This window comes from Elgaria multicarinata, chromosome 3 (assembly GCF_023053635.1).
Source record: "Elgaria multicarinata webbii isolate HBS135686 ecotype San Diego chromosome 3, rElgMul1.1.pri, whole genome shotgun sequence".
Taxonomy (NCBI): domain Eukaryota; kingdom Metazoa; phylum Chordata; class Lepidosauria; order Squamata; family Anguidae; genus Elgaria; species Elgaria multicarinata.
In genome coordinates, this window is record NC_086173.1 from 92,252,157 (window position 1) to 92,278,953 (window position 26,797).

The window sequence follows — 26,797 nt, forward strand, 5'->3', positions numbered from 1 at the left end:
TAATTGCTGTACACTGCCTTGGTGAGATTTGTGGAAAGGCGGTGTATAAATATTATTAATAGCAAATAAATAAACATGACTGGGAGGGTGCTTTGGTGCTTATGTCCTGCTTGTCTGCTTCCCATCAGCATCTGGATAGCTACTCCGAGGGCTAAATTCTCCATGATTAGACATAATTTTTATTGTTTCATTGCTTTTAAAAAAAAATTCTACCAGTTTTATTTTGTTAATGATTTAATACATTTTTAGTTGTGTATTTATGTTTATAGTGTTCTGATATCTGTATGTCACCCTGAGATCCCAGTGATAATAGGGTGGGATACAAATGTTCAAATAAATAAATAAATAAATAAATAAATAAAAATACTGTGAACACTGAATACTGTAAACCACCCAGAGAGCTTCAGCTATGGGGCGGAATATAAGTGTAGAAATAAATGGGCCAAATAGGCCTTTGGTCTGATCTAGCACGGCTTTTCCTATGTTATGTCAGTGGACTTGAAAAACCTGTAGGTTGTCCTTCTAATACATTGCTTCCTACTTCTCTCCTTGTGTCGATTTTCATCATCATGATATTTATATGCCATTTTCCCACACAAATGTTCCCAAAGTTGTTTTTTTATATATATATATATATATATATATATATATATATATATATATATATATATTTAAAAGCTCCTTTGAAAACTATTTGGAGAGAGGAGCTAAAAACATACAATATCAAATGAGCTGCAGCAGCAGCCAGCAATTAACAACCTAGCTCTGTAAGTTTAGCTGCATTCCTTGATGGTCCTGGCATGATGAAGTCAGCTAAAACTTCAATGATAATTGCATCAGGAAGATCAAGGGAAATAGTCTTAAAATGGTTAGGAGAAATGTGGATGCATCCTGACGAACCTGTCAAACCAGTCCTCAGGGGCCATCAAGTCTTTAAACTTGGACTCAAACTCATTTGACGTTTCCTCTTATTGGTCTATTGCACACGGTGATGGAGATTGATTGCAGTAACCATTGTGCAAACTATTACCTACATTACATGTCTAAAGCTTTTGAAATTCTTTATTTGTTCCTGTTGTAGTATCTTTGTGCATTCATATATTTGAATATATAGCCGTGTTAAATTATATTTCTGGTACAGGTATCTGTGTACAGGATTCTGATGGTTATTTCTTCTGTCCATTACAATTTTAATTGTTTTCTATTGATTTTTTAAAAAAATCAATTGAGGGCCAAACTTGATGAGATGCTAGGAGATCCATTATTGGGTTATCCCATTTGGGGGATGTTGGGAGGTTGGTTCAGTAAAGGCCCAGAAAACAGGGGAAGGGAGAATTAGTCTAGTCCAGCACTCTGGTCACACAGTGGCCAACCAGCCATCAGCCAGGGATGAACAAGCAGGACATGGTGCAACAGCACCCTTCCACTCATGTTCCCCAGCAACTGGTGCACACAGGCTTACTGCCTCAAATACTGGAGATAGCACACAACCATCAGGGCTAGTAGCCCTTGATAGCCTTTGCCTCCAGGAATTTATCCAACCCCCTTTTAAAGCTGTCCAAATTGGTGGCCCTCACTACATCTTGTGGTAGCGAGTTCCATAATTTAACCATGTGCTGTGTGAAGAAGTACTTCTTTTTATTTGTCCTGGATCTCCCACCAATCAACTTCATGGGATGACCCCGGATTCTAGTATTTTGAGAGAGGGAGAAACATGTCTCCCTATCCACATTCTCCATACCCTGCATAATTTTGTACACCTCTATCATGCCTCCCTTTTGCAGTAGCTCATTGCCCTGTGGGAGGAGGGAATCTAGAACCTATAGATACCTGTATAGTGTGTACATGTTTTCTCTTGCAGGGTAAATAGCAGATGAAGAGAAAGCAAATCAGAAAAAGCAGCTTATAGGGGAACGGTTAGAACCTCCTCCCCATTTCTGCTTTGACCTTAAAGAAAAACATGACTGCAGATTTCCCATTGTCATGTCCACATAGGCCCTCAATTGTTCAAATTTTTGAACTCTGGCTACTGCAGTCAGTTTGCATATCTATGCACAGCAGGCCACACAGGGTATTTTTTATTAGTTTTTAATGTGCTGCTAGAGTACATTACATGGGCTGAAGCAAAATGGTGCCCTTTCCAAATAAAGGCAGTAATGTCTGTGGAAAGAGTGTTATGACTGTGGCCACAATCAAGCTTGCTTCACACATTACTTTTTCCTCTGCATTGGAAGAGCCAAGTTTGTGGGAGTCAAGTCAATGTGGGGGAGTGGTTAGAATGATGGACTGAATGGGGCTACTGTGTTCTTCAACCAAGACAATATGTACTATAGAGGTGTGTTTTCTTATATGGAACTCAGCTTTAGGTATGGGGAAAGTTTTGCAAGAATTGGCATTCAGAGGAAGCAAACATAAGAACATAAAAAGAGCCATGCTGGATCAGACCAAAGTCCATCTAGTCCTGCTTTTCACACAGTGAAAAGTGAAAACCATCCTGCTTTTCACACAGTGGCCAACCAGCTGCCCATAGGAAATGTACAATTAGGATATGAGTGCAACAGCACCTTCCCACCCATGATCCTCAGCAACTGGTGTACCTAGGGGGTAGCATATAGCCATCAGGACTGGTGGCTATTGATAGCCTTCTCCTCCAGAAGCTTCTGATTTTGAATCTTCGCCACCCCTGCTCTACTGATTGAATTCTGTACCGTTTTTCAAACAGTACTGAATGTAGGCAGGACCAGAGTTGAATGGGGGCATTAATGGTTTTCTCACAACAGAAATATGTGTGTGCCCTTGGAGAGGTGATTCAGGCTTTTTTTTTCTTCAGGTGGTGCAGACAGCTTAAAAACACTCCTATAGGCAGCATAGAGAACAAAGGAGATGGGGAGTGTGAAGGAGCAAGGGGGGGGGTGACAGGGAGGCTGTGTGCATGTAGCCGAAATTACTTTCACTGCATCATATGGAATGTTTCTCCATATGATGCTATGCCCAGGTAGACTGTGACTTCATGTAGCCCTACTTTGCCGCAAAAAACAGTTATGACTCACCAGACATAATGGCAAATACAAAACTGCAGCCCTTCATTTATAGAAGAGTGTTCAATCTTGGGACATCATGTATAATGATCACTCAAATGGGTCCTAGCTTTGGATTGAAAGAATAACCATTCACTCCCTGATCATTACAAATCTATCTGGAGAGCACATAGGCATTAAAATACGGGGCTGAGAGACTGCATTTTATTGGGGGAAAGATAACCGCAATAAATATGCAACAGATGCACAGAGTTAATGGGATCTAGCTAATGGGGCCTGGGAAATCACAAGACAAAAGTAGACCAAACTACCTGTGATGCTGATTCATGTGTCGTTTTCTTCCACTGCAAATGTCTGTGGTTGGGACAGGCCCGCATAAATTGCGTCTCTCCGTCTCTTCCCTACTGGTATAAAATGAATTACCCTTGCCTACTTCAAAGGGTGGCTTTGAAGAATAAATAAGGATTGTAAGTATTTAGCATATATAGAGTGCTATATATTTAAGAATAAAGCCATTTAGTAGAAAGTATTTAATGTGGTTGTGCTTAGTTACTCAGGTAATGTCTGCTACACAACCACACACCATGGAAGCTCTAATTCTGCAGAGATACAGGAGAGTGTTCAGTAAGCAGTGAGAAAACAATTGGCAGAAGAGCAGACATTCAGCCTAATCCACAAATTGCAAGTCAAAATATTTGTCTCAATTCATCCAGACCTTTTTGCTTAGTACAGGAGTGGGCAGAAAGTAGATCTACAGATGTTTGGGACTTCAACTCCCACTATTCCTGATCATTTACCATGCTGGCAGAGGCTTCTGAGAATTGAAGACAAAAACATCTGCCCACCCCTGGCTTAGTACACCCGTGGTAATGATGGGGTTTTTTTAAACTGTTGGTCCCCCCTTTCACCCTTGCTTATCTTTGACCATTTATGTTTTATTAACCCTTTGTGGTAGATATAGAAAAACAGTAGCCCCTGATATTTACCCAATTGCATTGTTCATTTTAACAAGCCATGCCTCTATGCTACCCCTGGGATACAGTCACAGTCTTATGCTCAGCCAGTAACAAAGTCAGAAGCACAACAGCAGCTGAAGAACCAAGTGCTAATGTTGAAACACTGACAAGCCATTCCAACAGCATCCTTGGCAACTCCACTATCATTCACTAACTGCAAGGTTAATCCCAACATGACCTCCACATTGCACATGCAATACATAAATGGGCAATTAGGGATACCTGACTTTACCACCACGTTACTTCATCAGTCCTGGGTTCTGCACTTTTCCCACAGCCCTTCCAAGACAGCTTACACAATAATGTCCCGGGATCATCCACCCAAATAAGGATGCAAAGATTATTGAGGTTTGATTAATATTGCAGAAGTGAAAATCTCAAAATTAATGTTCCAAAACTAAAATACTTCTGTTTGCCAAACAACCACAAACCCCCCCCCCCCACAACTGGACCCTTGATGGTCAGCCTATTATGCAAACCCCCTCTTTTAAATAGATTTAGGGAACTATTTTTAATCATCATCATCATCATCATCATCAGTTAAGTTAATGGCAATCAGTTCTATGAAAGTTTGTTATTCTTTCTGTAAAGGGAAAGGTGGATGTTTGGTATCTCACACTGTAAGTCCCATACGGTAAAAAAAAAAAACACAATGGTAAAACAGCAAAAGTTAATAAAATCAACAAACACCAGCAATGAAACATCTAGCCTAGACAGTACTAAAATCTAAAGCAAAATTGCAATTAAAAACCCAGAACTGTCCAATAAAGTATAATCAGGAAAGGGCCAGAGAAAACAAGCAAGTCTTCAAGTTCTTCCTAAAAGCTTGCAAAGATGGGGCCTGAGAGCCCCCAATGGCAACCCATTCCTGGAGTATAAGGCCACTGTGGAAAATGCCCTCTCATATGTACTTGCCCACTTAACTGCCTTGAAAGATGGGCAAATGAGAAGGGCCTCTGTCTCTGATCATAAAGTGCAGGCAGGCTGATATGGATTAAGATGTTCCTTCAAGAAATTTGGTCCAAACCCATTCAAGGGGTTAAAGGTCAAAACAAACACTTTAAATTGAGCTCAGAAATGCATTGGGAACCAGTGCATTATATTGTAGCAAGCCAGCCAGCCAGTGTGGTGTAGTAGTTAGAGTGTTGGACTGGGAGTCAGGAGACTGTAGTCCCCACTTGGCCATGGAAGCTCAGTTGGTGACTTTGGGCCAGTTTCAGACTCTGAGCCCAACCTACCTCACAGGGATGTTGTTGTTGTGAGGATAAAAATGGAGAGGAGGAGGATTATGTATGCTGCCTTGGGTTCCTTGGACGAAAAAAGGCAGGATATAAATGTAATAAATAAATAAATATGTACAGTCATTTACCATACAGTATGCTCAAACCTGTTCACAATAAACCTGTTCACAATTGTTATGAAACCTGTTCACAATAAACCAGTTTACAATTGTTATCAAACCTATTCACAATAAACCTGTTCACAATTGTCATGAAAAAAGCAATATGCACCTAGACATATTTATTTATTTATTTATTTATTTATTTATTTATTACATTTCTGTACCACCCGATAGCCGGAGCTCTCTGGGCGGTTCACAAAAATTAAAAACATTCAAAGTATTAAACAACAGTATAAAATCATAAAACCATATTAAAGAAAAGTCAGAACATTTGCCTAACAATTATATAATAAAACATCAACACCAAATCAATCAATCAATCCATTATTAACAAAAACAAAGTGAAACACCTTTTGACCTTGCTAGGCTAGCAGTAGAGTATGGCCTTCAAAGGGGCTCAGATACAGTTGTCAATCCCAGATATTAGACAAGATGGAATACTCTCTGGCTTAGATGACAAACAGTAGATTGCAGAGTTCTCTCTTCTCTAACAATAGTGGAAAAAGCAGCAGAAGAATGAGCCCTTTTGAGCCACTCCCAGGTATGATCTGACCACCTTGCCCCCACCCCATCAGCTGAAGTTTCCAGATTATCTTCAAAAGCAGCCCCCCACATAGCACATTGCAGTAGTACAGTCTGTATGTCACTAGTGCATGGAGAATTGAAGCAAAGACCGTCCTCTCCAGATAAGGGCCATTGCTGACATACTAGCCTCAGCTGGTGAAACACACACCTGCAACTTCCTGCCTATCTCCAGTGAGAATTCCCCTTCTCTAAGGCCTTTCTCACCCCAGTAGGAAACACCTCCCCCCCACACACACACACACTTTATTCCATTGCCACCAGGACCTTTAGGTTCAGGTCTAGTCCACACTCTGTCCTCTATTTGCAAGGACACACAGAGTTTTATTATCAACTGCAGTATAATGTTTCCTTTATTACTTTCCTCTTATGTAGCCAAGAGCACAAGGCGTAAGATTTTTTTTTTATAAACAAGGGAATAATTATTAAAAAATAAACTGATAAAAATACAGGAGCCCTGTCCTCCTTTTCATATAGTCACCCTATGCAGGTTCAATTCCAGGCATCTGAAGTCTTTTTTTAAAAAAAAGGAAAGAAAAACGATTTGAGAGCAGGTGATTAGAATGTCCCCTTCCTGAGATCCCAGAGAGCCACTGTCTGTCAAGTAGACATCCTAGATCAGGTGTGGGTAACTTGTGGCCCTCCTGAGTTTTGGCCTACAAATCCCCTCTGCCCTACCTAGCATAGTTAATGGTGAAGGATGAAGGAGATTCAGACAATCTTCACACAGATGCTATTCCACCATTCCTCCTGTCACTCATCTCACTCTAGAATTATTCACCATAAAACACCATATAACAGGAATATACAACCATAACCACAAGTTCATTATTTACATACCTGTCGAGCTTCTCCAGTTAGCACATAGTCCAGGAGGACTCCCAGACTAATTACTAGGTCCTTTTAAGGGGAGTGCCTCAGTCCTCCAAACAGTTTGGCTGCATCTTCAGGTTGTACAAGCTGAAGGGTCCATAAGATGACTGGATGGTACACTAGCCCTGTCAGTCTCGCACTCTGTGAAAACAATGGCGTCCAAGTCAGCATGGATATAAGCGACTTTATCTGCAAAAAGTTCAGCAATTTTCTCACAGCAGGCCTTTGAAGGTTCAAGCTATTTTATTCTAGAACCTATACCCGAGATGCCTTCAACCACCTGAAAGTTTCCACTGGGTGATACTGAGTAGATGGAATGGTGGCAGAGAAGTAAGATTTTTTTTTCACAGCTACAGAATAAGATTGCAAATCGATTTTTATGTGTGTCCGATCATATTAGTTACAATAAGTCACCATTTGTATAATGATTGAGACTGTAATTCCATTACCTGCAGCTCCTTGGAATATCAAGGTGTTGACCCTGTTTTATGACTGTGTTGAGGCTATTTAAGAACAAACTTCTCAATAGGTCAGGTCAATCCATCATTCCAAGAGGAGACAAGAGCCTCAGAAAGAATTCTGGCTAAACATCTCCAAGAGATCTCAGAAATCCATCCAGATTCATCAGCCTCCAGGGTGGACCATCAGACATGGTTCCCCCACTTACCCACTTCAGGTAGCTTGAAGGTCAGAAATGATCAGATAATAATCTGGCCATGCCAATGGAGTGACTCCTGGCTCCCGAACCCACATATACTTTCCCCCCCAATCCAGTACAGAAAACCAGATCCAAAGTGTTCTCTGCCACATCTATTGCACCAGATATTATATGAGACAGGTTTGTAGTTGACATGGTGACCATATAATCCTAAACTGCTCCTGATATAGATAGGCTCAGCATGAATATTAAAGTCCACCTCAGTCAGCTAAGACAGAGATCTCATCTACACCAAGCAAGATACTGCACAATGAAAGCGATATATAAAAGGCAGGAGCCACACCAAGCAGGATATAGTGGTATGAAAGTGGTATATTGTATGTGTCAATGGGCCCCAACAGTTGTCAGTGCACTTCAATACTGCTATAAAGCAGTAGTGTGGCTCCTGCCTTTTATATACCACTTTCATAGTGCAATATCCTGCTTGGTGTAGATGAGGCCAGAGAGACTGTTAGGCAATGTGGTGGGTGATACACCAACAGAATCCAAATCCTGACTCAGGTGCCCAACACCAGGTACAAACACTCAAAACCATTATCTAGGTAAGTCACCAAGATTACTGAGACTGGGAGATGGACTAGAAGGGGATAAAGCACACTGTAATTTCCTCCTCCTCAGTCAATGTTGTTGCCTCTCCATTAATTTCTATGAGCATTTCTCACTTCTGTCTCTGCAGCCATTGCGAAGTAGTTTTTCAGTGTGAACAAGGAACTGCCCTAGGTAGACAATGAGATGGTTCTCTTTGTACTTTTTTATTTTAATCATTATTTGTCTATTCCTCTGTCTTCCCATTTCACCCATTCCATTCCAGTGGTTAGTGTTGGACTGGGACTCAGGAGATCTGGCTCCTAGTCCCCATTCAGCCAATGAAGCCCACTGAGTGACTCTGGGCCGGTCACAGGCTCTCAGCCCAACCCACCTCGCAGGGTTGTTGTTGTTGCGAGGATAAAATGAAGAGGAGGAGGATTATGTATGCCACCTTGGGATCCTTGGAGGAAAAAAGGTGGGATATAAATGCAATGAAATTTAAAAAATAAATCCATTCCCCTCATTGTCAGTCCCCACTTTCAAGTCTCCCAACATTCCGTGCTATTGAGTTCTTATAGGGCTGTTTTGTGGTTTCGCCCTTAACCTTGGCTTTTTTCTGATTATTATTTTTTGGAAGTTCTGCAAACCTCATACTTCCCCTAAGTTTTCCAGTACCTTCCTCTCATGTATGGGAGCTATCATTTGGCTACATAATGGTGGGCACACTAGAATATATGATGTTAATAAAATTATTCTTTGCATAATATGGTTGTCTTTTAATTTTCTTCATTATAATGGTAGTTTACTGGATGTTTGTTTGAAGGCAAAAAGGGATTACTGTTCTTCCACATATTTAATTCATGTAAGTAGCCACACCAAACTGACTGCATGATAGTTGAATCAAATAAAGACAAATATTGGGGATATCACATATTTTGTGCTATCTTATAGATTACACTTGCTTATTTATCTATACACTTTCCAAAATTGTTTTGCCATTCTCCAAGTACCATGTCCTGTATCAGTATCTCAGTCTAACCCACCCCTCAAGGTTGTTGTGAGAAAAAAAGTGGGTGGCTGGAGAACTACATACCTTGGAGGAAAGTGGGATAATATAATAACAATTAATCATAACAATATGCTGGATAAAGTTCAATTTACAAAAAGTAGATTCTTCAATTTTCATTTAGTCATCTTAGAAAAGATAACTTCAGAGCAAATACAAATGTCATCTTGGACCTTTTTTTACTATAATGATCAAGTTCTTCTTGTACAGATTCTTATCAACTTTTGTTTAATATACATCTTAATATCTAACAGGTCATTCTGTCCAGCGGAATTTACCTTTAAAAACACACACAAAAAACCCTCCCTGGATTCATCTGTTGTTGCCTATTACTTTTGTGTGCGAGGCTTCCCACCGTCCCTTGACTTTATAGCCTGAAAATTGGTTTTCAATGCCCCTCCTGATTGCTCTACATTGCGAAGACATATTATTTATTTATTTATTTATTTATTACATTTATATACCGCCCCATAGCCGAAGCTCTCTAGGCGGTTTACAAAAGTTAAAAACAATGAACATTAAAAACAAATATACAAAAATTTAAAAGCATAAAAACAGCAGTATCCATTTAAAACAGTTATTCTGGAGCCTGTTAAAACCTCAGTATTCTCTGCATAGGGCATGTTTATTTTTGGTTGTTGTTACTCCCTGTATTCATTCTGCCAAATATATAACACAAAAGGTTTAATAGTGATAGTAAATGATGAGGTAAATGACAGGCATCCAGCCTTCTACACAGCTGACTTCCTCGTTGACTGAGGAACTGGGCACCAAGAAGTAGGTTGTGAGATGGCTTGAAGGAAGATTCGTGGTTAATCTGACTAACTACATGACGGAGCCCATTTGCAGGCTCAAGAGGTGGTGGTGATGGCAGTAAAGTAACCAACTGATATGTTATGACTTCAACAGAATAGTACACAGCGGTGCTCTTCTGGGTAGTGAATTTTTGGGGGCCTAAAAGTGATTGACTGAAAAGGGAAGGATGTGTAATCCCCTGTGATGATTAACCATGATTTGTAGCCAGTGGTGTAGTGGTAAATTTTGAAGTGCAGGTGCTCATCATGACACGCCACAAAGGAGGATCCAAAGACTTAGGCAGCTGAGTTGATCCATGTCAACAAGCCAGCTCAAGTGATTTTCTCCTCCACCAGGAGCAAGTTTTTTGTAAAGCTAATAGGACTTAAGTCCCATTCAAGACCAAGCCACCCCAAAATACCCTGCATTACAACAGGGATAGCTCCCACCATCCCAGCTGCTGCCAGGATTGCAGCTGGCTTGGAGGGAACCGGGAAGCTTGAGAGGGTGGCAGATGATGTAATCATCCCTTATCATCAAAAAGTACAGTGCTTCAACTCTGTGAGCCCTGGCTCCACTACACCACGGTTTGTTGCTGATAAAATCACAGCTTATATCCAAATTGTATCTGACCGTTCAACCAGAGCCTATACAGGAAATGTCAGAAGCATCTGCTTGTCATGGTTGCTTGGATTGGTTCATCTTGGTCTCACATTAGGACAACGACAGTTGTTGTGAATCTGGACCCTTGCCCATTGTAGCTAGTGAAAGCAGCTGAAGTGAAACTGGGGGACACCTAGCCAGAACTGGGATTGCCTTGTTGGATGAGGAATGGGAGAGGGTCAAACCAAGGAGGCAGTGGCCTATCCAGGCCACTCCAGAAACCATTTGTATGTAAGAGGCAGTAAGCCTGCGTATACCAGATGATGAGGAGCATGGGTGGGAGGGTGATGTTGCACCGTATCCTGCTTGTGTTTCCTTAGTCAAAAGCTGGTTGGCCACTGTGTGAACAGAGTGTGGGACTAGATGGATCCTTGGTCTGATCCAGCATAGCTTTTCTTATATTCTTAAGGAAGTTCTGGCCAGTTTTATGCCTGGGCCTAACTTTCCCTTTTTAAAGAAGGTTATGGAATGTGTGCATCCTTTTCTTAACTCCCTCCCCCACTTCTGGAAACAAACAAAAATATAATTATTTATCAATATTCACATACATCAGTGCAGCAATACATACCACCCCTTTCAATCTGGTTTCTGTCATTGAAGATGGCTTTGAAGTTGCCCTGCTGATGGATGATCTTCCTCTGGATGATATGGCTCTGTTCATCTTTATTGCCAGTGGCTTGAACATCTGATGTCAGCTCTTAGATGGTTTAACTACTTTTTGTCTGCAGTGCTCCATATTGTCACCAATGCAATATAATACCTACAGGAAGTAATTGGGCTCATCTGCACCTTTGGAGTGAGGTGCATTCCAGTTAAATAACTCTATGACCAGGCATCTGGGAGCTGCTGTTTCTGGCCAGAATCAGTGCTTCATCAGATGCATGAATCAACCAGGTTGAAAATGAACCCAGTTAAGTCATTTGTGATGTTGGTGAGTCACCCTTGACCCATGCAGGGTGTGTGAAGGGATTGCCTGTGACTGATTATAAATTCCCTATTGGAACCAATATGGTGGGATATTTCTAGACCCAGCATTGATGACTGTGGTAGCCTTTTACCAGCTGCATTTATTATGTAGGCTGAACCCCTTCTTGGACAGAGCAAGGCTTACTTATGTGATCAACTGCCCTGAAAGCTGCAGCTAGCACAAAATGTAGCTACCTGAATATTGGGAGGTGTGAACATATTTAGTCTGTCTTATATCATTAGCATTGGCTACCAATGTGCTTCAATAGGGTGGCTTAAAACTGGGATGGGGGAAGTTGTAGCCTACTTTTTGGTCGCCCTGTGGGATGATCTTTGCCGAAATCAACCCTGTTGATTCTCATGGACCTCTCAGCGGCTTTTGATACCATTGGCCATGGCATCCTTCTGGACAGGTTATCTGGGCTGGGAGTTGGAGGCACTGCGTTGCAGTGGTTCTGCTCCTACTTGGATGACCGATTCCAGAAGGTGGTGCTGGGGAGTTATTGCTCAGTGCCATGGCATCTAGACCATGGGGTTCCACAGGGCTCTATTTTATCCCCTATGCTGTTCAATATCTACATGAAACTGCTGGGAGAGGTTATCCAGAGTGCTGAGGTGTAATCAATATGTGGATAACACCCAGCTCTACCTTTCCTTTTCATCAAACACAGGTGAGGCAGTGGCTATTCTGAATCAATGCCTGAGCATGGTAATGGACTGGATGAGGGCCAACAAACTGAGACTCAATCCAGACAAGACAGAAGTACTGTTAGCAGGTGGTTCATCTGTCTAGCTAGGTGATGTTCAACCTGTTCTGGAGAGGATTGCACACTCCCTAAAGGATCGGGTTTATAGTTTGGGGGATCCAGAACTGCACTTGAGGCACAGGTGGACTCAGTGGCAAGGAACACCTTTTATCAGCTTAGGCTGATATACCAACTACACCCTTATCTGGAAAGAGATAGCCTAGCTATAGTTATCCATACTCTGATAACCTCTTGTCTGAATTACTGCAATGCGTTATACGTGGAGCTACCTTTGAAAACAGTCTGAAAACTTCAGCTGGTCCAAAACAGGGCAGCAAGATTGTTAACAGGGACTGGCCAATGAGACCATATTGAACGAGTACTTTTTCACCTTCACTGGCTGCCAGTCCAGGTCCGGGCCCTATTCAAAGTGGTAGTATTAACTTTCAAAGCCCTAAAAGGCTTGGGGCCAGTTTCTGAAGGAACGCCTCCTCCCATATGTACCTGCCTGGACCTAAGATCATCTTTTCTTTTCTTTTCTTTTTCCTAAAGCTTTTAAAACTGGATTTTGCTCTGACTTTTATACTGCCTGTTTGGTGCATTCTCTTCCCCTCCTTATTGTTTTATTATGATTTTATTAGAATGTAAGCCTATGCGGCAGGGTCTTGCTATTTATTGTTTTACTCTGTACAGCACCATGTACATTGATGGTGCTATATAAATAAATAAATAAATAAATAAATAAATAAATAAATAATCTATAGGGGTCCTTCTTCATGATCCCCTGCCAAAGTGAGGCAAGTGGCTACCAGGGGCTCATCTACACCAAGCAGGATATTCCACTATGAAAGCGGTATATAAAAGGCAGGAGCCACACTACTGCTTTATAGCGGTATAGAAGCACACTGACAACTGTTGGGGCCCATAGACACAGAAGACCATATACGCTATCATACCGCTTTCTTACTGCAATATCCAGCTTGGTGCAGATGTGTCAATGGGCCCCAACAATTGTCAGTGCACTTCAATACCACTATAAAGCAGTAGTGAAGATCCTGCAGTGCACTTTAATACCAATATAAAGCAATAGTGTGGCTCCTTCCTTTTATATACTGCTTTCATAGTGGAATATCCTGCTTGGTGTAGATGAGCCCCAGGAAGATGGCCTCTTCTGCTGTGGCACCCCAGCTGTGGAATGAGCTCCCTAGAGAGCTTCACCTCACACCTATCCTATATTCTTTTCGATGCCAGGTGAAGACCTTTTTATTTTCCCCATACCGTAACAGTTTACCATCTTAGACTTCTAACTTTGCTGTTTTAAATCTGTATTTTAAATCCATTGCATTACTGCTTGGTTTTATTCTGGTTGTGCTTTTATATTGTACTTTTATATTGTGTTCTTATATTATGGTTTGTTTTATACCTTGAATTGTACTTTATGGTTTTAAATTTTGTGACCCGCTCAGAGAGCTTTGGCTATTGGGCAGTATAGAAATGCAATAAATGCAATAAAAATACTTTTATCCTGTATACTTAGAAGCTATGAGTTGAGCTGGTCAGCTGGAATACAGTGGATGATCTTATTTTTTGTCACCTCAGATAATCTTGTGTATTTTTATGATTTCATTTTGCTGGTATTTTGTTTATGTGTTACTTTGTCAATTGTAAGAAACTTTGAGCTTGTGGGGCAGCAGCCTATAAACATTTTAAGTAAATAAACATGTAAAGTCCTGTCTTGTGCTTCTGTGAATGTTTAAAAGTTCTAATATCTAGCCATTCATTATCAGATTTTCAGAGTGGTGTAAATAATTCAGACACAATGTATAAAAATATTACCAAAATTAGTAACTCTTATTACTAGTTGTACATGTAAAACAATGTCTTGCATTGCCTGTTAACTACTCTATATCAGGAAATGTCATTTGATAGCATCCTTCCCCCCACCCCTGTGGATGAGTTTCCATGGGGCATAATTACTCAACATACACCTGACAGGTTATTCTTTCAACAGGTCTAGCGATGGTGTGTACATGACAGGTAACTATAAACGGAACATAGCAATTGTACCCGGAAGGTAGCTAGAATAATTTGTAGAGGCTGCAGGCAGCCTTTCATGGTTTGTAGTCACCTTCTGATGGATGTCTTCAACAGGCTAGTTTTTATCCCAATCAAGTTTTGACATGAGATATTTCTATCAGTATTAGAATGTAGATGTTCTTCATTTGAGATGTTGCAAAGTTGTTTAGTCTAAGCAGCTATCAAATTCCAAGACTGTATGTTTATTTGACTGTTATCTTTGCTGAGATATAATAAGAACATTAAAAATAGCCATGCTGGATCAGACCAAGGGTCCATCTAGTCCAGCATCTGTTTACACAATGGCTAACAAGCTGTTGACCAGGGACCCACAAGCAGGACACGAGCACTCTCCAGCCCATGTTCCCTGGCAACTGGTATACATTGGCAATATAGTGTGCTCAATGCATACTATCTTGTATAGGGAATTGACTGGTTAGGTTAGCACAATGGTCTTCAACTGGAGAGTCATGATCCACTACTAAAGACCTAGCCACGCCTAATGGGTCACACTAGCAGTACCACCATAGTTTCATTTTTAAAATGACTGTTTTGAGGTGGATGGCAGTTGAGGGAGAGGTATTTATTTATTTATTTCATTTCATTTCTATACCGCCCAATAGCTGGAGCTCTCTGGGCAGTTCACAAAAATTAAAAACATTCAAAGTATAAAACAACATTATAAAACCATAATATAAAATGGTTTAACATTACTAACAGGGACTGGCCGCCGAGACCACATCATGCCAGTCCTTTTCCAACTTCATTGGCTGCCAGTCCAGGTCCAGGCCCGATTCAAAGTGCTGGTATTAACATTTAAAGCCCTAAACGTTTGGGGCCAGGTTATTTGAAGGAACGCCTCCTCCCATATGTACCTGCCCGGACCCTAAGGTCATCCTCAGGGGTCCTTCTCCATGAGCTCCTGCCAAAGGAAGTGAGGCAGGTGGCTACCAGGAGGAGGGCCTTCTCTGCTGTGGCACCCTGGCTGTGGAATGACCTCCCTAAGGAGGTTCGCTTGGCACCTACATTATATGCTTTTAGACGCCAGGTGAAGACCTTTTTATTCTCCCAGTATTTTAACTGTCTATAAATAAATTTTAACTTGTTGTTTTAAATTTGTAATTTTGCATTGCTGCTGTTTTTATCTGGTTGAGCTTTTATATTGTATTTTATATTATGGTTTTATACTGTTGTTTTATACTTTGAATGTTTTTAATTTTTGTGAACCGCCCAGAGAGCTCCGGCTATTGGGCGGTATAGAAATGTAATAAATAAATAAATAAAAATAAATAAATAAACATGTTGTTTTATTATGGTTTTAATTTTTATGAACTGCCCAGAGAGCTTTGGCTATTGGGCGATATAAAAATGTAATAAAATAAATAAATAAATAAATAAATAGATAGATAGATAATAAAACACCTGGCCTAGATAATACTAAAATCTACAATGCTATTGCAACTATAAACCAGAACAGTCCAATAAACATAAGCAGGTGAAGTACAGAGAAAATATGTCTTCAGCACCTTCCTAAAAGCTTGCAATGATGGGGCCTGATGGACTCCAGATCGCAACCCATTCCAGAGGCGTGGGGTCACTATCATGTACTGGCTTTCTAACTACACTTGAAAGTGAGAAAGTGAAAAGGACCTCTGTTGGTGATTGTACAATGAAGCCTGGCTGACATGGCTGAAGATAGTCCTTGAAGTAACTTGGTCCCAAACTGTTTTAAATGTTTAAAGATCAAAACCAGCACTTATAGTTGTAGTCTACTGGTTTAGTTGAACTGGTTGATTCAGGTGTATTTCTTACTGAAGTGGTAAACTTGTGTGGGTAGTTCGACTTCAGCCTGAAACTGAGGTTTCCTCAGTACAAAATTCATTCTCCATGTAACACTGGATACCAGGGGATCTAGCCTTGCCTCTTCCTAACACATACTGTGTGGGAAGAATGATTGTACAGAGGAGCACATTCTATCATGTGAGCACCCACCTAAAGTATGATCTGGTATAGTCCAGACATGGATTTTCCCACTTCCAAGAGAACCAGGTCTTGGTGGTTTCCAACTTTTGGTGACTTTCAAAATCTAGTGTTAGTACTAAGAAACCAGATCCAGATGCCATTTTTGCCCCTGGTGATCCCACCACCATAGGCAGCAATTTCCTAAAAAATGATTTTTTAAAAAATTATGAAAAAAATGGCATCTGGAGCCATAAAGTTCTACAAAGAACCAAAAAGTTCAAATCCAGCTTGCAAATAAACTAGATGTGACCTTTTCAGTGCACTGTAGTGCTCCGGACACCACTTTTTTGGTAATATTTTTTTAAAAAATTAAACTTCTTGTCAGTGACTGGGGGCAGTGTGTGTGTGTGTGTGTGTGTGTGTGTGTGTGTGTGTGTGCGCGCGCGCAGCATTGATTGCATATTAAAGGGTGACCTGTTGTGATTTCCTGAAAAGTTCTGAGACAGGACAAATGGTCAAGTTCTAAGAGCTTTATCCCACGTACCTGTTTCCCTCAAATTATCCCCTACAGCACTAAGTTGTCGCTGTTGTTGTTGCTACCAGGCGGCTAGATCCTTTGCATACCAGGAAATGGGTTTAAGGGGGGAAATGTAAAAAAAACAATACAAAATCAATGGATGACCCAATCTGATTCAAATTTGGTGTGCTTAAAGCTCTCCTTAATATCTATTACTGTGCCAATTTTGATGTCTTTAGCTTTAAAGTTTACACAAATGTAAGCATTTGTTTAATTTTTCTTCAAATCCTGCTCCTGTGTCCCAGTGGCCGCTCAGAAAACAACAAATGATATGCTCAAAAACTAGTAGCAAAATATTGCACTTCTTTTGGTTAAGAAGCACAATTAAAGCAGGATGCATGGGAGTACTTCACAATAAAAACAGATTATAAGCTAGAAAACTTCAGAGTCCTTTGCACGCAATTCAGTGATTGCACAGTATAACGCTGGTGTGATAAAGCTTCATTTTCTCTACTTTTTCCACTTTTGTTTGAAGGGACATGAAGGAAACAAGGCAACTCTTAACTAGGACTGTAATTTGATTATTACTTCTTGGCTAAATCTGCATATAACTGTTTTGAAGAAAAAGGCATACATCCTGTTGTAAGAATCTAAAATTTAAATGATACACACATCTATCTTATCTGGGGATGATCAGATTTTATTAAATCCATTCTGACTGACTTTCAAGGATTGTCAGGGATTTTTTATTCCATCATCTGTTCATTCAGGGAATTAGATTTTTTTTGGGGGGGGGGGATATATGAGAATTTTCTTGCACTTGCCCAAGTGTGCAGTAGCGCCAATGTACATTAGCACAAGTGTAAAAAAAAAAAAAACAGTCCACAGGTGCTTGGAATCCATGTGACTTGGAAAAAGCCGATTCGCTGCGTAATCTGCAGGTCATTGAAAGCTGAACATTTGAATCTATTGTGCATTTCTCTGAGATCTCTAACTTAGAGGACATCATTCCAGAAGAAGCATTCCTATTCTAAATCTTTTGGAGAAGGGTAAGGTTGAACATGGCACTTGTCACCAGCAGGGTTTACAAGTATTTATATTTTTAAAAATAACATCTACAAATCTGCCTGACTTCAGCCAATTTTAATAAATAAATACATTTGATTGATTAAATGCTGCAGCCCTTCCCTGTTACATGGTGTTTATCCAAAGGTGGTTTCTAATCTATTCTGGGCTTAAGGTGTATTCTCTTAATAACATATCTACTGAATAAGTTCGGAATTGGTTTTCAAATGATAAAAAGCAAAGCATGCTGCATATGGGGAAATCCATATCCTTGACTCCCATACCTCTCAGGTTCTTATGCCAAGCAGTCGCCTTCACTTGTGCCTGCTTCATTGCCTTTAGCAAGAGGGATGTTACCCTTGTATTGCTAACCATATACAGTATCTGAAAATGGTTCTTGTGGGGAAAGGAAGCTGTTCAACACCACATTCTGGGCAGGTTACTACAACTTTAAATTTCCCAACAGCTTGGAACAGAACATGGCCCGTTATCATACTATGTGATGAAGAAAACAGCAACCATCTCTGACATGCGAGTTATTTTAAGAAAAACACTCACCGAAAATTAACAAACAGACAACATGGAGCATTACAGACATACTTGGAGACTGGGGCAGGGGGCAAAGCTGCATTGTATTTTTTTAATCTACTGCCCATTAGAAAATGGTGAATCTTGCTTAAGAGTTTCCCATTTTTTCCTTGTTTTTCTCTCCTTTTTTCTTTCAGTTTTTCACAAACGGAAGCTTGTTCTCATCATTGATGGGATGGGTTTAGCTCACTATAGGCATCCCATGGATTTGCTTGTTCATAGCAATTTAAAGCATGTAAAATCAAGCCTTCCTTTTCCTGGTCAGTACTGCCTGCAAGATTACTTGTTAGTGTTATTGTAACTTATCATAGAAGCAAGAGGTCAAAGGGACAGACTAGATTAACTATTCCAGCATGCTCTCATAAAGTGGTAGGAGATACTGTGGTGGAGTTGCCACTTCTTATTCTGGTCGCTCTCTTTTAAACAGGAGTGACAGAAATCCAACAATAGTGTAATGTAATTTTCTTGCATACGTTGATCCGCCCCATATATTCTTCCTGATAGTTCTTCCAGAAAGAGGTTCTGCCAGGAAAAAAATGTGCCAACTATATTGTGATAGAGTCATATAACTTCAAACCCAAGCTAATGTGAAAAAAATCTTTATAAATAATTTAAGAGTAAATAACTTGAAATGTGGTTGACTGGCTGTACCCTTGGGGCCGCTTTACATGAAATTTCAAAATTCTGTGAACCGCGGAGTATATAAATAGTAAAAAGCCACTGCTGTTTTCCTGTCAGCATTGTTTTGTACTAACTGATCTTCAAAACATTCCAGATCTCCTCCCTTCCCTCCTCCTGTTGCCTCCCTCACCATAGACATTTTACATTACAAGCACCTTGGAGACAGGGACTGATCTTGGTAAAGGGGCATGCACACTGATGGTGCTAGATAGGCAGACAGAGAGCCAGAGTGGTGTTGTGGTTAGACTGGGGAATGGAGAGACCCAAGACTTATCTCCCTGCTCAGCTGTGAAGTTTACTGGGTGGCTTTATGCCATTATCCATCTCTCAAGTTTAATCTACCTGACAGAGTTGTTGTGAGGATCAAATGCATGGGACATTTTGGAAGAAAGGCATGATATGATGTACAAAGATAAGATGTACAAATAAGTAAACAACATAGATTGATAAAGCTGGCTAGCTTTGCCAAGATTGGGTGCAGGGAAAGAATGGATTTTAATAAATACCGAAATTGGATTAAGATTGAGGCTGCAATCCCTCATCTACTAGGGATTAAACCCATTGAACACTGTGGGGCTTCTGAATAAGCACGCGTGGGGTCGCGCTGTTAAGGCAATGGAGAAAAAGCAGAGTGGAGAGGCGAGGAACCAGGGGCAAAAGCGTGGGAGCAACTACCTTTGCCCTAAAGGTGGTGCCTACCTGCTCTGAGCCCCCAAATAGTTCTGAAGGCTTCTGACGGGAAGGGAAAGGGACACAACCCAACCCTATGGAGATGTTTGAACCCCACGGGGCCTGCCTCCAAGTAAACCTGCATGGGCTGGGGCTGTTACGTTACACTTTCAGCCAGATCCTGACCATGTTTTAATTGGAAGTAAACTCCACTGCTTGGTTTTCCAGTAAATACGTATGGGATGGCCGGAGCTTTGAAGAGAGATGTAATCATAAGGCCCCACTTCCTTCCGTCAACTTGAGCTGGAAAGCAGCAGGGTGCCTGCGCTGGAGGAGGAATAAAAGCAGCGCTTCGCCCAGGCCCGTAGAGGAACGACGGGTTCCTCCTGCCCGCTTCCCAAGCGCGGGCCCTTTAAGGAGCGTCCCCTCTCGGCGAATTGCATCAGGCACGCGCGCGCGGCCCTCGGCCTCTCCTCCTCCCGCCCCTGCCGCTTCCGAGGCGCGCGCGTGGCCGGGGCGAGCGTGCACGTTCACTCCACTACTCTAAGGCGGAGCTGGCTGAGAGGCGCGCGCTCTCGCCGGCCAGTCGCGTGGTCTCCTTGCTTCTCCATATTGCTGCGGCCGCATTAGAAGAGACGGGGGAGGGGGGACGACGGGGTTGGGTTTCAAGGGTGGGGGGAGGAAGCCGGCGTTTCGAGCCCCCCTCGCTTCGGGGTGCGCATCCACCTGAGCAAAGGATTGGGGGTGCACGCACGCGGGAGAGGGGGAGGGACGCTCTGGGCTCGGCGCGGTGATTTGGGGAAGGGGGAGTCGGCAAAGTTTGGGGCGGGCGCGTGTTGTCCGGGGAGAGCCTGGAGCGGGGGGAACGAGGCGTCTCTGCGGGGGCGCAGATGGCGACCCAGGTGGAGGCTCTCCTGCCCGCGAACCCTCTGCTGCCCTCCGAGGAGCACGGGCTCGTTATCAAGAAGCCTCAGGAGAAAGGCGAACACCTCATGCACCAAGGAGAGAAGGCCAACGCCGACGAGGGCAAGGGGGGCGGCCCCGACAGCTGCAGCAAGGAAAGCGGCGGCAACGTGGGGGAGCATCTGCGCCGGAACGGGGCCCTCCTCAAGCCCCCCAGCATCAAGCAGCAGAAGGAGGACAGTAACAACCAGGAGAAAGAGAACCTGCTGCACCAGAGGAGCGGCGGCATCGAATCGAACCGGCTGCTCGGCGAGGCCAGCAGCAGCAGTAGCGGCGGCGAGGAGGGCGGCGAGCAGGGAGGAGTTGGGCGCAAGGAATTCATCGAGGCCCCCCCGCCCAAGGTGAACCCTTGGACTAAGAACGCGCCGGTGGCTCTGGTCACCCTCAACGGACAGTCCCCGCCAGGTGGGTAGGAAGGAGGCGGCCTGGGCGGGCGAGGGGTGGCGGCGGCGGCGGCGTGATACGCTCGTTTTGATACGGCAAGCCAGCCATTCGAGGTGGGGAGTCTTCCCTCTGCAATATGGTGACATTCCCTTTCTCCCTCTCTCTTCTCCACCCCGCCCGCTCCACCTTGGAGAACTCCACCCTGCCTTTGTCCATCTACCACCCACCCTGCTCTCCCTCACCCTACGCTCCTTGATCCCCCTCGTAAAAGGAAAAAAAACCAGAATCGAAGGGAGGCAAATGGAGGTGGAAAGCATGCTACGGGGCTTTCAAAATCGAGCGTGAGACATCTAAGGCCTTGCTCGCTGGAAAACACGCCCGCACTGGGCAGAGATGGAACTGCCTTTTTTTTTTAAGGGTGCCGCCCCCCCTCTCCCTCCCTCCCTCCGCGTGCTTGATAAGGAATCGTGCTTTTCCTGTGGAGTTGAGACGGCCGTGTAGTGAAATTTCTGTTCTGCCAGACCCCCTCCCCAAACACCCCTCCCCTGTTGTTGCGATAGATTTATCAGATTGTAAATATTTAAAGAGCGTGAGGGAGAGGTCCCCCCACGCCGCTTCCTTTTCCTAAATAGTCCTAGTGAAATGGCGCGGTATTGGGTGAAGTCTAAGAATATCCGGAGGTTAATGTAACCCAGTCCAAGGGAGACAGAGTCCCTCTCGGTTTGGGACTGGCGGTAGTGGGGAGACGTCGCCTTCGGTCGAGGAAACCGTGGCTAGCCTTCATACTAACCGGCGAGGATTCAAAATACGTGTTTGTGTATTGTGTCCCCCCCCCCAGAAAAAAACAGTTGGATGTCTTGATTCGTTTTGTACTGTGTGTGTGAGTGGTGGTGGTGGGGTGAGGGGAGTAGAAGAAAAAGACGACCACCCGACAGCTGAGTCCCCTTGAGAGACACGAGGGCGGGGAGAGCATGTGTGTACACGATGGGGGAGGGAAGAGCCGAGCGCCGACTCCAGCGAGGCGGAGGGCCACGCGGCTCTGCTGGGGAGGGACGCCGGGGCAAAGTGGTGCATTTCCGGCGGTTCCTTGGCGTCGTTGCGGCGTTCGAGGCCCCGGTGCGAACGTGCCGCTGGCGACGGTTTGAGCGTTCCGTCTCGTAACGCCCCGCCGCTAGGCGTGTGCGCGCCTGTGTGTGTGTGTTTGTGTGTCGCCGTTCGGAGCTTCCTCCCTTTCCCAGCATTCCACTGCAGTAAAAGCAACGTGGTTTTCTTTCGGTGCGAGCATGTGATTTCGCTGAGCTCACCGTGGGGCTTTGCGTCGGGACCCTTTTCCCGGCATGTCTCTGCGGTTCCTTTTGGCTTGGGCCCGAGAGAGAGCCCTCTTTGGGGCCCCAGCACATATTTGTCGAGACTTGGTGACAGCGAAGCCTGCGTCAAGGGGAGAAGGCCGAGAAAGAGTAGGCCTCTCCGCCCTCCTTGTAGCTGTTGCCATGTGTGGTAACTGTAACGTATTGCCGTTTCACATTGCGAGGAGGGCGGTTCCCCCGACCCTTTCCCCCATCCCTGAGACTCGCACCCTAAGAATGCAAGAAAATCCCCGTGATAATGAATGTGGGACAAAGGTCTTCCAAATGTCCACGTGGGCTTATTCCTTTGTAGAGATACCGCTGGGGTTTTCAGTCGCCTGTATCATACTGGGCCTGCACCCTGACATTTAGTCTTTCAGACTGCTTTCTCTGTATATTCTTAGTTGGGATTCCCCCCCCCCCCCCAGTGGAGAAAGAGATAGGGGACTTGTTTATCCACCCCACTCAGTTTGTTTTGGAACATTACAACAAACTTCTCTACACCTTTTCACATAAATAATTCTGAAGAAACACAAAAGAGTACAGTACCAGAAAACCAATTCTTTAGTTACATTCCTTCAAAACAAGCTTTTGAATGAGGACCTAATTTACTACATTTCTAAACTTAGTAGATATTCTCATGTATCTTACATGGGTAGCATATGGATGGGGAATTTGAACTTAGGTGTATTGAGGTGGGGAAGATTGAAAAGAGCACTTAAAACAAAATGAACTATTCTAAACTGATAACTTTGTGGAGTTCCAAAAATTCTCAGTTGTTGAAATTGTTTACTGGGCCTGACATTAGATTGCTCAGTAATATGATGAATCATCAAGTTTTACTGACTTTTGGAAGACACACAGCTTTGCAGCACCCGGCTGATACGCTGTGTCCCTTCAAAATGAGGGTGTGATTATTCTTTATTGCAAATGCAGTGACATAAGAATGCTTTTAAATAATAGGATCCGGTCTGATCATCTGTCCCAGCCAACTTCTCATATAGTTAGACAAAGTAATACTGGCTTGGTGGGGCACTCTTAGGAACAAGTATTCTGAAGGTTAATCCCCAGTAGATAATTTCTAGAGTCCTCTGTATAATATTCAGTGTACACAAGCAGTTGAGAGGCTTGGCTTATTGAGGAAGTTGAGTACATTACTTCTTTGCTTTACTTCATTTAAATTTAATTTCTTGATTAGTCTTTTTTATAGAAGGATACATGTTGTTGAACATGATAAGCAAACAAAATTCAAAAGGTAACTAACTGTACAGTGGTATCAATATACACTGTTTTCTTCCTAAATAAGAAAGGTAACCTTTATGAAAAGAAGCTGTATCTCTTGAATTCCTATGCTGAATTCTTCAGGCTTCTGGAAACAAGATCTGCAGAGCTTAGTTACTTTCTGCATATTCTGTGGGTGCGTAAAGGGTGCAATCCACTTGCACTATAAATGTGATACATGTAGGTGAAGAACAAGCTTAATAGAGCCTTGTTCTCTTTCTCCCTGCCCCCCCCCCAACACTGCATAGTATTTAGGAGATCACACTACTGATATCCCCATGACACTCCCTCTTTGCTTGATGCAAGGTACTCATGCTCCAAGCATCGATAATTTGCAATGCATGGAAAGGAAGGACTGGACAGGAATATGGTGGGCGTTTGCAGATATTCTGTTCTCTCCAGTGCTTTGTTCTCATTCACTGAATACACGGTACAAATGGGTCATGCCCACAGTGTAATTCTGTGCTCAATATTTTGTTTCACTGTTTAACAGGCCTTCTGCTAAAGCAAATGCTGCAAACATTTCTGCTACTTGGCAGCAATGGCCATAATACACACAATACTAGCTTTGGCTAATTATTCCGCTCTTTTGCTTTTGTGGCATTATTTTTTCTGCTGCCTTTTTAAAAAGGCACTTGTAACATAAACATGGCAGTTGGAGATTACCAGATTGGATTAAGCAGTGACTGAGAACTATCTGATGAGATTTAGGGAAATTAGTTACTTGATTGCTACATGGTTTCTGTCTTTCTTAGTAGCCTTCCCCAACCTGCTGCCCTCTAGATTTTTTGGACTACAACTCCTAGCATTCTTGGCCATGCTTGTTAGAGTTGATGGGAGCTGAAGTCGAAAACATCTGAAGGGTACTAGATTGGGAAGGCTGTTTTATAATATGTTGTGCAAAGTTAAAACGGATGTTGGAGAGTTGTGTATTCATGGGCAGGCATCTGAGAACTCGCTGCACCAATATTCTCTGATAGTAATTTTGATACATTTGTGCAGACTTTCTGAAGTTTCTCTGCTTATAAAAAGTTCACTGGATTGTAGTATTGATTTTCAAGCTGTGCAGTGGTGAAAGTGATGTGGCATCTGCACTTGTACGATGCTTACAAAGTGCCTATAACAGATTGGGAAAAACCAGTTACATGTTAGGAATATTCATAATGTGTGTCCTAGAGTGTTATGAAAGAGAGGGGCTTAAAATAGTGGAATCATGCCTTACGTTAGAAATGTTTATCAAGATGGTTAGTACTAGATTGGATTTATGGGAAATGAGGGTTATTGTGTGGTCCAGCCTGGCACCAGTTGAAATTCTGTCATTTGGGCTTCTTTCAACTATATACCTAGTCTGGAAAGTCTTTTGAGCTGGATTCATCCAAGAGAGAAACAACCTGTTCTTTTGATGCTCGCCATGAAACAGGGATTGGCAACTTGTAGCCTTCTGGATATTTAGCCTTCCGGATATTTTGGCCTCCAACTCTATCAGTTCTCACTATTGGCTGTTCTGGCTAGGGCTGTTGGGAGTTGTAGACGAAAACCTCTGGAGGGCCACAAATGCCCCATCACTGGCATGGAGGGTAGGGCCAAATGGCAATAGTGGCTAATTTGGTACTTCACCTGCTGGATTACAGAAAAATTGTATAAAAACTTGTAAATTTTGCAAAATACTTTTGTGATCGAACTCAAGGTAGCATTTTACCTAGACACTGACCAGATCAAGACCTGCTTAGCTTCAGCAAGTTTGCTGCATAATGTCCCTTCAGACCATGCCTGAGATTGTATCAAAATTCAGACATAATACCAAACCATAGTTTGGTGCTGCAGAGAAAGCCTTGTGTTCGCATGTTCCCTCCCTTTTCCTTGTGTGTACTAATTCAATGTTACTTCCTCTTATCCCTTATTTTATCTTTGCTAATACAAACCTAAAATCAGTTTATGAAAAGTTTGATGATTATGGCTTTCTCCAATAAATCCTACAAATTAGGGGGGAGTATCCATAATCCCTAGGACTTTTTTTAGTACCACCTTTCTAGGACTCCTTGAGAATTAGATTGGGATAGATATAAGATTTCAGCTTTATGTACATTTTGGAATACTAGGCTCTACTGACTGAGTAAATTGCTGAGCATCTGTCTGTTTGTAAACTGTCCTTTGGACAGTATGTAAAACTAAAGGAGGGATGGACAGAAGGTAGAGATAATTGGCAAACTTGCAGTGGACCACCTAGTGATTTGTGATTATTATGATACGTACTTGTGAAGAATCCTGTATTTGGTAGACCTTAGCATTAACTTAGAATTGCGATGCACTTACATTTTTAAGCAAGAGTACATAGTTATGCTTTAATCGTTAAAAGACCCTGCATGCACTGTTCAAAATGAATAGGCAGTCAATATGCTATTTTGAGAGAAAGTATGTTAGAAGGCAGTCTATCCCTAGTCTAGAGAGAATACTTTTGGATTCTTCAAAGTGTTTACATTCTTATTCTTGCAAAGAAGGTTTCTGTGCAGTTTAATACAAAATCAGCGCAGTTGGTCTACAAAAAATATTGTGCACCATTTTGGGTTCTGTGTTTCTTAAAAGAATCATTGCTCCACCTGGGGAGACATCTGATGGTGAATGTATTACAATGACATAGTTAATTATATACTAATTTTAAGTTTAGAACATGACTTCCCAGGGGTTTAAATATGTTTCATCTCATGCTATTATAAATGATTATGTGTGACTAATACTTTGGGAAAGCATGGGTAAAATCCAATGTAAATCATATTAAGAGTTTGTTGTTTATTCGTTCAGTCGCTTCCGACTCTTCGCGACTTCATGGACCAACCCACGCCAGAGCTTTCTGTCGGCCGTTGCCACCCCTAGC

General features: G+C 42.5%; 2 protein-coding genes across 5 annotated transcripts in view; both read left to right on the plus strand.

Moving 5' to 3' along the window:
- SAP30L (SAP30 like) overlaps positions 1-26,797 on the plus strand; it is a 315,105-nt gene that overhangs the window by 202,299 nt on the left and 86,009 nt on the right. The window lies entirely within an intron of this gene.
- Positions 20,753-26,797, plus strand: part of LARP1 (La ribonucleoprotein 1, translational regulator) — a 91,826-nt gene continuing 85,781 nt past the window's right edge. For 2 of the 4 annotated variants that reach the window (XM_063120909.1, XM_063120911.1), the window contains exon 1: positions 20,753-21,319. In XM_063120909.1, the coding sequence (XP_062976979.1) occupies positions 20,842-21,319 (478 nt within the window). In that variant the 5' untranslated portion in view covers positions 20,753-20,841. The remainder of the gene's footprint in view (positions 21,320-26,797) is intronic. The other 2 variants (XM_063120912.1, XM_063120913.1) reach the window with 1 other exon arrangement.